At 46.3% G+C, this 12,851-nt stretch overlaps 3 protein-coding genes across 6 annotated transcripts; 2 read left to right on the top strand and 1 right to left on the bottom strand.

The window, feature by feature from the left end:
• The first annotated feature begins 636 nt into the window (after positions 1–636).
• nek4 (NIMA-related kinase 4) lies at positions 637–7,661 on the top strand. 4 transcript variants are annotated; one of them, XM_053867712.1, is made up of 16 exons: positions 638–935; positions 1,905–2,171; positions 2,249–2,446; positions 2,508–2,615; positions 2,931–3,085; positions 3,153–3,282; positions 5,036–5,557; positions 5,622–5,672; positions 5,859–5,984; positions 6,092–6,208; positions 6,263–6,335; positions 6,402–6,496; positions 6,563–6,663; positions 6,804–7,012; positions 7,090–7,223; positions 7,372–7,661. In XM_053867712.1, the coding sequence occupies exons 1-16, from the start codon at positions 849–851 to the stop codon at positions 7,468–7,470; spliced, it is 2,472 nt and encodes an 823-aa protein (XP_053723687.1). In that variant the 5' UTR covers positions 638–848; the 3' UTR covers positions 7,471–7,661. The 4 variants fall into 4 exon arrangements, with proteins under 4 accessions (XP_053723685.1, XP_053723684.1, XP_053723687.1 ...); XM_053867711.1 differs by having other exon boundaries at positions 7,090–7,303; XM_053867710.1 differs by having other exon boundaries at positions 637–935; positions 6,272–6,335; positions 7,090–7,661.
• On the bottom strand, positions 7,612–9,659 carry spcs1 (signal peptidase complex subunit 1). Its single transcript, XM_053867718.1, has 4 exons — positions 9,518–9,659; positions 8,227–8,286; positions 8,075–8,161; positions 7,612–7,997 (listed from the first exon to the last, which is right to left on the bottom strand). Exons 1-4 carry the CDS (start codon positions 9,551–9,553, stop codon positions 7,872–7,874), a joined length of 309 nt encoding a protein of 102 aa, XP_053723693.1. The 5' UTR covers positions 9,554–9,659; the 3' UTR covers positions 7,612–7,871.
• glt8d1 (glycosyltransferase 8 domain containing 1) lies at positions 9,312–12,701 on the top strand. The gene is made up of 9 exons (XM_053867716.1): positions 9,312–10,281; positions 10,813–10,911; positions 10,977–11,187; positions 11,259–11,376; positions 11,444–11,528; positions 11,683–11,795; positions 11,863–12,029; positions 12,088–12,200; positions 12,259–12,701. Exons 1-9 carry the CDS (start codon positions 10,266–10,268, stop codon positions 12,438–12,440), a joined length of 1,104 nt encoding a protein of 367 aa, XP_053723691.1. The 5' UTR covers positions 9,312–10,265; the 3' UTR covers positions 12,441–12,701.
• The last annotated feature ends 150 nt before the right edge of the window (positions 12,702–12,851 follow it).

Here is a 12,851-nt window from a genome sequence, read left to right as displayed (position 1 = left end):
TATTTTTGAAATGTTGCGTTTCACTCACTAGTCAAAAAAAGCTACACCATTTCCTGATTTAAAAAATAACGGGGAAAAACATCAGCAGTAATTGTTGCTGGACAACCAGCACGACTTCAATGAACAGAAAGAGAGGGGAGTGCTCCATCTAGTGGGTTTAATCGGCCGAGTCACATGAAACATAACATTGTATTTACATGTTACATTTTATTAACTGAACATACGGGCTTTTGTTCATCATTTCCCACCAAGGGTCTTCACAGCAAGTCCTACACCTTCTCCTTCTTCGTCGTGCTCCAGTCAGTCCTCCATCACGGCCCTCGTTGTTGTCTTCCTCGTCTTCTCCTCCTCCTCCAGTAGTCTTCAGCACTTCTGTCTCGCTCCTCTAACAACCCAACCCGACTCACGCTCATCACTGTCCTCATATACAGACTAAGCCTGCTGTTAAACATAGGTTTGTATGATATTTCCACCATTCAAATATAAAAAACATACAACCCTGTGTCAATTTACCGACTGAGTAATTGGAGACAACTTGCCAAAAGATGCTCGGAATTGAATTATTTTGAAGGGCCGCTTTCGAACGTGCTACTCCCAAACTGCAGGTGTCGCTGTGTTGTAAGCAAAGGCTGGCTATTGAAGTTTTCTTCTTCGACGTCTTCGTACGTCGGTTGCCTAGTGACTGAAAACGTCTGCTGCGTTTTCGCCAAATCTCTTCGTTGACATATACGATCCCACTTTTCAGCCCGTGTTCTCGCTGTATGTCTACGTCTCAGACGGAATAATGCTTGTACCGTGCGCACGCGTCACTCCAGCGTCTCGCTCCGCGCTGTGACGAGTCCGACGGGATGAATAATTATGTTTTCATCCGAGTTGTGGGGAAAGGCAGCTACGGAGAGGTGAACTTGGTGAGGCACAAGGCAGACCGAAAACAGGTGAGAAGTTATCAGAGAAGCAAACGTCTGTTTCAAGCGCCCGTGAAACGGTGTGATAGAAGGTGAAGTCGCTAGCTTAGCAGTAGAGTTCAGTTCAGCAGGCTAGCGGGTTGTTGACGTTCACCCCAGATGAATGGGGTCTCTGAGCGGCTCCACAGTACTTCCAATGTTCTTTTCTCCAGGTATGACTCACGGTGCATTGTCCGTTGTGCTGCACAGCTCGAGAATACTGCTCCCTTGTCGACACGCAGATAACAGTGTTTTTTTTACACTCAAGGAGTAGAACCTAGAGTATTTCAAAGTTCCATTTTTGCATCAAAGAAAAAGGAATTCATATACGTAATGGATTCTATACTATTATAGTCACACCGAACATTTTAAACAGAACTTACCGAGCAGCAGACGTGGTTTTGTTAATGTCCAAAAACGTCTAATATTGTTTCGTAAAATTTCTATCAAATGCAGTTCAAACGTTACCTAAAAGTCTTTATTAATATTTATTATGTAATTCGATTGATAATTTCAAAATGACCACGTGTCTCTCTCTGCATTCTGTATAAAGAGTAAATGTCATCTGAAGGTGTGATTTTGATATGAAATTAGAGATTTAGTGAGAATTATGTCATTCACTTAAGGTGATGAACATTGGCAATTTATCGAAAAAGTAGTGATATGAATATATGAATATATGTGAATGGCTCCTCTGCTTCTGACTGTTAAATCTCAAAAAACATACATCATGGCAGCCACCTCTACGGTACCACAGTGGTCTTCCTCATCTCTGTTCATCATCTGGATGCCTGATCCCAAATTCCTGCGCTATTTTCACTCCCTCAGCTCCCTGCATCTTCACTCCTGACACCCTCCCATTCACACACTGTCTTGTTCCTATTGATCTTCATTTTATTCTCAGTCTGACTGTCTTAAGTCGAATGTTTGATTCAGTTTTCTGCGTTTGTGAACCTCCAGTATGTCGTCAAGAGGCTGAATCTCTCCAACTCCCCGAAGCGGGAACGGCGGTCCGCGGAGCAGGAGGCGCAGCTCCTCTCACAGTTGCGCCATCCCAACATCGTGACGTACAGGGAGTCCTGGGAAGGAAATGATTCTCAGCTGTACATTGTGATGGGCTTCTGTGAAGCTGGCGACCTCTACCACAGGCTCAAAGAGCAGAAGGGAGAGCTTCTGCCAGAGAGGCAGGTGGTGGAATGGTTTGTCCAGATCGCCATGGCCCTCCAGGTGAGCTCTGTTGTTGTTGTTGTTGTTGTGGCTGACTGTGTGCACTTTTTATTCATCTGTTTTGTATTGACATGCAGTATCTGCACGAGAGGAACATTCTCCACCGGGACCTGAAAACACAAAATATCTTCCTGACGAAGAACAACATCATTAAAGTCGGAGACCTGGGCATTGCCCGAGTCCTGGAGAATCAAAACGACATGGCCAGCACACTCATCGGGACTCCTTACTACATGAGCCCTGAGCTATTCTCTAATAAACCGTACAACCACAAGGTATGTGTTTCTTGTTGAATGTATCCTGTGCGTTGTCATTTATGAAGTTGCCTTTTGCTAGTCCGATGTTTGGGCCCTTGGGTGCTGTTTGTACGAGATGTCCACACTCAGACACGCCTTTAACGCCAAAGACATGAACTCCCTCGTCTACCGCATTGTACAAGGAAAAGTAAGTTTCCTTTCTTTGTTTTTGTTTTTTTCTGGTGCTTCCTTTTATGTAGATTATTCACCCTGTGACTGGTGTTGCTGCGGTGCTAGCCTGAGTGTTAGTGTTGGCAGTTACAGCTGAATATCTAGTTTGTTGGGATGCAATGCATTGTGCAATTTTTGATATTTGAAAAACACTATTACATTGCATAGTCAATTTCAAGCAAAAAATCATTGTTCATGCTGCTCTCCATGGTGTTTGACTTTTTGCTACCGAAGCCGAATGTTTGGTACATCCCTCGTATTTTGCATCTTTTATCTGGTGCCTTCTCTCCAGCTGCCTCAGATGCCCAGCCGTTACGACCCTCAGCTGGGAGATCTGATCAAGCGCATGCTCTCTAAGAGCCCTGAAGACAGACCTGAAGTGAAAATCATCCTGCGACAACCCTACATCAAACATCAAATTGCAATGTTTCTGGAGGCAACCAAGGAGTGCGTTTGTCCTCATGGTCTCCTACACTTGAACAGCCTCTCATGCCTCATTCCTCTGTCATCTTAGAAAAACTGCCAAGACAAAGAAGAAAACAGTGGGTGGCAACGGTGATCTGAGGTCCATCAGCGTGTCACCTGTCATGCAAAAAAAGCCAACTCCATCAAGGCAGATGCCCCAAAGTGCTGCTGCTGTGAAGGTGAGACAGAGGGGACCATTTATTAAAGGGGTCTGGTGTGGTTTTTCTTTTAAGGTTGGAAATATTGATAATGAAACAAAGAACAGAGGACTGAACTTGGGTTCAAGCTTTTAGTTAGAGGGCGTCTAAACTACAAAACGTGAAAAAAATGGGTGCATTCCAGTACTCAAAACCGGACCCCCTCAATGTATTATTAGTGCCCAACTCCTGGACTCGTCTCACTAGTTTACACTAAATTGTGTTTCCGTCTGGTAATTTTGCCGAATATGATCCAAATGTGCAGATCCTTGAACCTTTTGCAACTGTATTTTGGCTGTCGCCATATTTGTCTACTGCCATAATCTCACGGTGATCCACATCTCGCGAGTCGCGACACTCGTGGTATGGACGCGGGCTGATATTGATGGAATATCTGACGCTGATGACAGGAGGAAACCGCAAATGTGTTCCAAACTTTTAACAATCGGTTCACAAAACTAACTCTTTGCTTTCTAATCGGAGGAATATTTGGCGGTCCCCTCTCCGCCCCCCAGATCCCATGAATGAATGTTGTGGTTGTGAAAGTTTAGGAAACCATCACAGCCAATACTGCATGCTGATCTCGCATAAATATATGAAAAAAGACACAAGGCTGTACACACGATGCCTTGTAGTAAGGGAAAGAATCATGATAAAAATGTTTTTTTATTATTATTTTTTGATTAATCAGAGTCAGCCAAATAAAACAGTTGCCCCGGGCCCGCCTGCATCTCAAAGTGTTACTGTGGAAACAGTTACTGAGTCCATGTCTGCTGCAACGTTTGTTATTTGACTCAGATGCTTGTTTATTTGTTGTTTATCAAGTTATTTGGGACAAATAGATGTTTACAGCTTTGTTTTACAAAGCAAGTTGTCAGTTGACATGGTGTCGGGAGGGTGTGGGATTAGGGGCGGGGTTTTGGATGCCCTCTTTCAAAATCCTAGCTAAAAGCCTGCTTGGGTTCCACTGCTCTAGATTTGTGAGAGAGCGCACTCTAGTGCTTTAGAGTTCATTCATATCCCATCAAATTGGACTTAAAGGTCCTGCCAGGGGGTCGTTTGCTTCAGACTCCACAGGGGCCAAAGCTTCAGTGTAGCCAAAGCGGAATAAAATTTAAAATGCTTGGCCGAATACCAAATAATTATCAAAGAAATGTGATTATTGTGGTTGATTGAATATTTTTTACATTTACATTTTTACATTAAAAAAAAACAGTAAAATATAAAAATAAGTCTTTAAAAAGTACATCTTCTCACAGTGAGCAGGCTAATAATGTAAACAGAACACTTAAGATAGTTTGGTTAAACACTTGTCGCATTTGCATTCTCGCTTTCCAACACTTTAAAATATTATATTTGTGCTGAACTGTCGCTATGACGACATTCGGAGCAGGGCGAACTTCATACTGGACACCATGGGGATCAAAGAAATTATCAAATAATAAGGAAACATTGATACATTGGTCAAAATACTTTCCAAACCGCTCCGGTTCGGTCACCAGTGGGCAGTGTGCTGTCACCGCTGAAGTGGGGGATAGGGTTGCCAGATTCTTACCACCGGGCCTCTGAGTATGCTGGATGGGTTGCCAGAAGATTATTATGGAGATCCAGTTGGCCGGATGAAAACAACTTTCCTCGTCTCTCCTATACTGTCCGCAATCCCAGTGTCCCAACATGTTTTGGGGACAGGGTAGCTGCCTGTGTCTTTGACTGCATGGTTTGCTCGCTCTTACAGAAAGAAGAGGCATCACAACACAGAGGGGTCCAGAGCAGCAGGGCCGAGAGCCCGCGGCCGCAGCTGCTGTGTCCACCTGCCAATCAGAGCAGCACATGTCTGGCGACCATCAGCAACATTGATGTTGATATCCAAGAGCAACAGGAGGCTGAGCAGACAAACACAACTCCGAGTTCAAGTCATGTCACCCAAAATGTGCAAAAGGAAAGAGGGAAATCACACCCCTCTCTGGTGTCTGTGAAACCCCTTCCGAGGCCGAGCTCAGGTGCTGGAAGGAGGGTGGGAGAGGTTCGGAAATGCTCTGCTGGCTTCACAGACCTCCTCCCTGGGGCTCCAGAAAAGCCTGGGAAGACCTTCTCTCTGGGGGTCGTTGATGGTAAACAGATGCCAGACTCTGATGATGAACCAGGCACCTTGGAGTTACTCAAGGAAGCTGAGATGAACAACGTGAAGCCGGTAGTGTCGTCCTCCAACCCTGAAGGAAGATCTCAGAAATGCAGCATGGAAGACGTAGACCAGCAGGTGAGTCTCCCCTGGATAAAGGTGCAGATTTCCAGCGAAGAACTGACTGTTGATTTATTTTTAGGAAAACCTGGAGTCGACTGAGATGCTGCTGCAGCCCTTTCCCTCCGCCCTGGTATCAGATTCAATACTATGACTGTCTGTCCATCCTCCGGTTAATTTCTTGATGATCTGGAATCTTTAACTAGCTGTACACCGCGACACACACACAACTGCCACATGATGTGACCTGACACCATCATGTTGGAAGAAGAGACCAAGTGCTCTTCTCTGAATCCTTCTGCACATCTTGTTCCTCTAGGAGCCAGAAGTGAAGCCTTCCAATCAAATGGACCAGCTCACTCCGACCCCGTCGTATTCAGCAGCAGGACCTTTGCTCCCAAATCAGCACAGTCTGAAGGATGGTCGACGGAAACATCAGCAGGAGGTGATGGAGGACATCATCTTAACTACTAGACCAACATCATCTTGAGTGTTGGTTCAAGCAGAGTACTGTTTCAAGCACTCTAAAGAGTATGGCACTTTTTCATTCAGGTGGTGGCTTCCCGACCTTTGCCCCCACGCCCGCTCATGAGCAAACCTGTGGAGGTGATGAAGCAGAGCAGGAAGGTCCCCCAACAGACAGCTGATGTCCATGTTCAGGCCTCTCAGGTGAGATTCTTTCACAGTCTGTTTCTGGCGTGAACCAAGCTTCTGATCTGCTAGCGATGCCAGGAGCGCCTCCTGTCGGCTCGAGAGAGAAGAAGACTGAGGCAGTCTCTGGAGAGCCACCCGTCTGGTAAACCTCTCGCCATGCTCTTCAAAGCCCAGCAGGCTGAGGCATCTAACACGTCTCTCACTGTAGACTTGAGCTCCATCAGACAAGCACCGTGCGGCACCACCCCGGCTGAGACTGCCCACGTCCCAGTGAGCAGAGCGGACTCTCTGGTGTCCAGCAGGGTTGGTTCTGTTCGAGGCTGTGACTTGACACTGTGAACGCAAAGTCTAATGAGTGATCTACTTCAGCACGGCGTGATCGTGAAGAGGTCAGATGATGAAGATGAGGATGAGGAGTGCAGCTCGTCCACCAGTTCCACAGATCGCTCGGAGGGAGATGAAAGAGAAAGGTAGGGTCACACAAGGGAGTATGGATGGAGCCAGAAAATAGAAGTCTTTCATGACTGAAGTCAGACACTGATCACTAGAACTCGCATGTTATCCTGCAGTGTCATGGCATAATCTAGCATAATCTGTGATTCATCTGCAGGAAGACAGAATCCACTGAGATGCAGGATTTGGTCCAAATGATGACCCAAACTCTGAGCATGAATGGTGGACATGACGTGAACAAAGAGGGATTTGGCTCAGTGGTGCTGCCAGAGTTTAAGCTGAACAGGAAGTACCGGGACACACTGGCGCTTCACGGCAAAGCTTGCTCCCAGACGGACGGCGTGTCTCTCAGCGAGATACCAAAAGGTCAGATTTGTTGGCCACTCTCTATTGTCAGTTGGCTGCTGTGATGCAACTCACCCGATATTTTAATCTTCTTAAAGGCTTTCCGTCAAGGCCGGCAAAGATACGGCTGGCGGTGGAAAAACTGAGGACAGATGTGCTGAAGGGCCTGGGGGTCAAGCTGCTCGACAGAGTCCTGGAAATCATGGAGGAGGAGGATGATGGTGAACGAGAAGTAGGATTTGCTCTGCTATTTACGGAACGTTCTGAACAAGTCCAGCTTTATCCAAGTGCAGGAGACGGAAACCCTCTATTGTCTGTTGTCAGCACCTTTGGACGCCAGGGTGTGATGTTCCTAATCCTAATTTCCTTCCATTTTTCAGCGGTGTCTGCGCAGCCACATGGGCGATGAGAAGTTCCAAGCTTACGGCGTGATGGTCAGCCAACTCAAGTTCCTTGAAGAAATGTTCTTCAACACATAAAGGGTCACTTCTCCCAGTCATGAGGTCAAGACTGAAGCTGTTACATGTTCCTGGTGAATACACCCTTTATAAGGACATGTCCAATAATGTCTACGAAATGACATTGTTCTTGCAATCATATGTAAATAAGTGTATTATTTTATCCTGCTCCGATTTGTATTTTGGTAGAACCTTAATAAACATCTTATTAAACGTGTCTGGTCCAGTGATGTTCCGTCCGGTGAACCACATCTATTTCAACCACAGTGCAGCTTTCAATACTGAAGATTCAGGAAACGTTCACTGACACAACAAATGTGAATGAATGTTTCTTTCACAAGATACAAACAAAAAACACACACACACACACAGGGTTTGTGTGACTTGAACGGTGAGCAGCCAAAACTCTGGAAACGGGTGGATTATTTATGCTTCTTCTTCTTGAGACTCTCCTGCGGCTTCTGGCCAGGCTCGCTGTTGCTCTCTGGCAAAGCTGGCTGCCATGACAGGGGGTTCATTCTGTACATCGGCCACGGAGGGAGGGTCAACTGCGTTGAGAACACGTACCATTGTGAACCGCACATCGACAGCTGTTACAAGTCAAGCCATCGGGATGCAACCTTACCACACAGGAAACAGCAAACCCAGCCAGCACGATGTACACCGTCCATCCAAACTGCTCCACAACAAGGCCGCAGACGAAGCCAATCACCTGAGAGACAGAGCAAACAGGAGTGATGACAGCCCGTCACGTCTTCAGTGTCATTTAACACTTACCGCTGAGATGAGAATAATTCCTTGGAAAATTTGTTCAGCCAACTTCTGGCCTTTGTAATCCTGGAAACAAGCAGACACAAGCACACAAGGTCTGATGAAAGTATTAAAATCAAACATGCTGGTAAGTCCCTCTGTCTTCCGGGTGACGTTAATCTGTCTGGTAGAAGCAGAACTGGAGATGGAAGAGGGCGGAAGCCTGTGTTGTGCGTTTATGCTGCACACCTCGCTAGAATCACCGCACAAGTGCAAATGGCAAGCAACAAGTTGGGCTTTTGTTTTACAAAGGTCTGGGGTTAATCTCAAGTGTCCTCACTAAAAGAGTCCAACTAGTTCATGAAGATTGTGAGTATATATGTGTAAATGACGTCTAATATGAAGGAAGGTTTGTGCGAATAATAACTGTTAAAGCAACAAAAGTTTAATGCAAATAATGCAACAACAGAAATACCAGTTACTGACACATGATTTAACACTGTGAAGTTTTCATTCTGCCACGATTCCTTTGACTGTCATGATATGACGTGAAGTTATTACATGCCAACTGTAAACAGCTATTGCTCAGTGTTATAATATGGGATTTATAATAAAATATATGCGTTTTTCATGTAATCACACTAACGTGTTGCTTCAATATGGAATATTTTTGATGCTGGTCAACTGGTTTTGCACTGTGCTTGTGGAGAAACATGATTTTAAGAATAAAAAATGTACATATTACAGAAAAATTATCATATAAACGGTGACCCTAGGTGAGAGTGGATGTGTGCATAAAGGCGAATGTTGTTCTCAGACGTTGACAATTCACAGGCACGTCATCGGTCTAATCGAATCTACAATATAGATGCAGATTCTCATCACTAGTATAAATGAGCTTTGCATTACGACTGATCATAAAGCATTGTGTTGGCAAAACAAGGTCGGCACCGAGTTCCGTCTTTGCCTCATCGAGGGCTGGCTCCCTTGTTTCCCTGCATCAAAGGTGGCATCGCCAGTGTCTGCTGTAGAATTATTGGCTCCTCAACTAGGCTTGCCGTCAATAAACGTCCTCTCCTTTGAAGTCACGTGTTTGGAGCGGATAAATAGCTTCTGATGATGCTGGTGAGATCCAATGAGAACAGATGAGCCATTGAAATAAATGACTGATGGAACACAAGTCACAGCAGAAGCAGCATGGAGATACAGTTCGTCGTCAGTGGCATATGCAGCAAAGCGCTAACTCGTCTAAACGTGTGACAGGAAATAGAAAATGCATGTGAACATGCAGCCTCGCTTCACTCGATTATTTACCTACCATGTGAGTGGGGATGGAGTTGAATATAGACAGCATATTTCAAGAAATATTTTCTATTATGCAGGAAAATAAACTCCGCTCAACAGACACTTCCGTTTCAGGAGAGATACGTCATGTTAACAAGGACCACTTCCGCTGGGGTGAAGATGTGATTGCGCAGACCATGCGTTATAGCATACTGAAATACCTCTATCGCGTTATATATCACTGAATATAGTCTTTAAAAACAAGTTTATTTATCAATGTATTTTTTATACAAATGATTTTCATCAGGCGCGAGGAGGGCAGCTTCGCTAAGCACACGCGTCACTACCATAACTTAAAATTATATTATTATGATGCTGTAAATATGATTGCATGCATTTTATACTGGTGTAATTGCATTTGTGTCGCATATGTTTAAAAAAAAAATATTTTATGTATGTATTAGGCGCGCAGTAGCTGTACTGCTCCCGTACAGCAGGGGGCGTTATGCAGCCAGATGGAGCGGTCAACGAAGAAGTAGTGGAAGTTATTGATGTTGAGTTGGCAGTTTGGAGGAGCCTCCAACTGGCGACAGGCGCCTCCGCGCTTCTTAACGAGAGTTGGTGCAGTTGAGACGCACAGAATAACCCGCTGGTGTGCGCGCGCGCGTTGCATGGGCTCGCCTCGTGTATGTCGTTTCTGCCTTTGTTAGCCTGCAGCTAACACAGCCTTGCTCTGCAACTGACCTCCAGTTATCCCTCTTTACTTGGAGGCGGATGTTGTCATGGCAATGAGAAGAGGTGAGTGGACTCACACCTGCGCACATGCACCTTCATCGCTCTGTTCATCATAGCTGCAGATCATAAAGATTACGACTGGGGCCACAGGAAAGGCGGTGTGGCACCGTGGCCGATGTTTGATTTCAGTCACACCTGCCCGCTTCAAGTCCCAATACACGTCATCCGTGAACCTCACTGCTGGTCTTCCTCTCGACAGACGTTTGTTCGTGTCCCAGCGCACGTGCACCTGGTTCTCGAGCACTTGACTTATGTTGACTGCAAAACTGAAGGGCAGGAATATCTGACACCTGTGGGTCCGAATGAATGAATGACCCAGAAAATGAAAAACCCAGTTTCGAAAGTCCATGTGGAATCATTCTTTGCTGGCGAAACTCATTTTTGTTTTCTCACTTAATAACCTGGACCTTTAAAGCCCCCACTTGAGAACAGTTGTTTGGTTTCTATGTCTGGATACTTCAGGTCTGAAAATAGTTTGTGGCTACCTGTGGATTGGAGAGCATGAAGCTGATGTGTTTTCCTGGTGTCCCCTAGTGAACGTGGTCATCCTGGTGCTGTTGGCTGTGGCCTTCCTGATCATCCTTCAGCGGAACCTTCTCAACCTCCGAGACTTCCTACACAAGGAGAACACGTGTAAGTAGTCTGTCATTGAACCCTCGAGCTTCTGTGTCACATGAAGTCTGCGGATGTGACTCCAGATACCGGGGCAGTTCTTCCCTTTGAGTATGAGCTATCGCCGGACTTGAGACTGGAGGTGGAGAGAAAAGGTCCAGAGATCCCGGTCATCATCACTGCAGCCGAGGAAAGACTTGGAGCCGTGGTCGCTGCTGTCAACAGCATCTACCAGAACAGCAAAGCCAATGTGGTCTTCACCATCGTGACCTTCAACGACACCGTGGATCACCTCAGGTGAGGTTAACATCCCTAACGTGTCAATCACCATTTGAGTCCAACTCCACTCCATCTTCTTGGCTTCACAGAGAGTGGCTCAGCCTGACCAAGTTCAAAAATCTCAAGTACAAAATCGTCATTTTTAATTCAGAGGTGCTGATTGGGAAAATATCCAGCGACCCCAAAGTGCTGGAGGCCACAAAACCAGTAAGAAAAAAAACTGACTGTAGAATGAAGCTGCTGCCATCTCCATCTGCGGTTCTCTTTCCTCCAGCTGACCTTCGCCCGCTATTATCTTCCTCTATACATCACCGAGGCAGAGAAGGTCATCTATCTGGATGATGACGTCATCGTTCAAGGTGAGGCTGGAAAATATGTGGAAAAAGGTGATGACAAAAAAGGCTAGATATGAGATGCTTGGAGGTTTTTTGTTAGTTTCCTCCCCTGACAGTGGGTCATGACTCCTCTGAGATGCAGTTTTTGTGACCCATCTTTGACTCCCTCTGATCTCAGGAGACATTCAGGAACTGTACGAAACCTCCATCAAACCAGGACATGCGGCAGCTTTCTCTGAAGACTGTGACTCCGCCTCCTCCAAGGGGATTGTGCGTGGGGCCGGCAGTCAGGTGGGCTTCTGTTTCCCTGTCGCTTCCCACTGCCTTGTCTTGTTCACCAGTGACACTCCTCGTGCAGAACAACTACATTGGCTTCCTGGACTTCAAGAAAGAGTCCATAAAGAGGCTGGGCATGAGGGCCAACACGTGCTCCTTCAACCCTGGGGTCATTGTGGCCAACCTGACCGAGTGGAGGAACATGAACATCACCGGGCAGCTGGAGCACTGGATGGAGCTGAATGCTCGGTAAGTCCATGGTCATAAGTGACATGTCAGGGAACTCAGAGTGTCCCCTGCACCTCAGGGAGGACCTGTACAGTAAGATGCTGGCAGAGAGCTTCACTACGCCCCCACTACTCATCGTCTTCTACAAACGCCATTCCACCATCGACCCAATGTGGCATGTCAGGCACCTGGGTGAGTCTGTCTTCCTGCCTTCACCATGGCCCGAGTCATGACGTCAGGTCATTTCCAGGCATGACAGCCACGGGGAACCGCTACTCGCAGCAGTTCGTGAAAGCTGCCAAACTGCTCCACTGGAATGGCCACTACAAGCCGTGGGGCAGGACGTCGTCATTCTCTGATGTTTGGGACAAGTGGTTTGTTCCGGACCCTTCGGGGAAGTTTCATCCCGTCCGCAAACACACAGGAGACTAGAAGGCTTGGCGTCAGGTGTGTCAGTCAGCGGAGGAAGGGGGCCCCCAGGAATCACCTTCTCCTGGCACATCTTGTAGCCCGGACTGAAACTTCCACTACCAAGAGCTGCGCCTGTTTCCTGACGCCAGGCTGAGTCGGGTTTACAAGCTCAGACAACTCAGAACATGGACCCAGGTGTGAAGATAAGACGTTTCCAGAAACACCACTGAGACTACACTCCAGAGTCTTTGCACAATTATGTTCCTGTGTAAATGTTTTGTAAGGTACATAAAATAAAACTTTTTTTTTTTTACAGTTGACTCATTCTTGCTGTCATAGAGAGGAACTCCGATGACATTTCAGTGGCTATGACTGGACACAGGAGAGTATGACCTCACTCCTGATGTTCTACAGGGATTGTTCAAGTCAGAA

The sequence above is a fragment of the Synchiropus splendidus genome, chromosome 6, assembly GCF_027744825.2.
Source record: "Synchiropus splendidus isolate RoL2022-P1 chromosome 6, RoL_Sspl_1.0, whole genome shotgun sequence".
NCBI classification, from domain to species: Eukaryota; Metazoa; Chordata; class Actinopteri; order Syngnathiformes; family Callionymidae; genus Synchiropus; species Synchiropus splendidus.
Note: the sequence above shows the minus strand (reverse complement) of the source record. Positions and strands in the feature narration are given on the sequence as shown.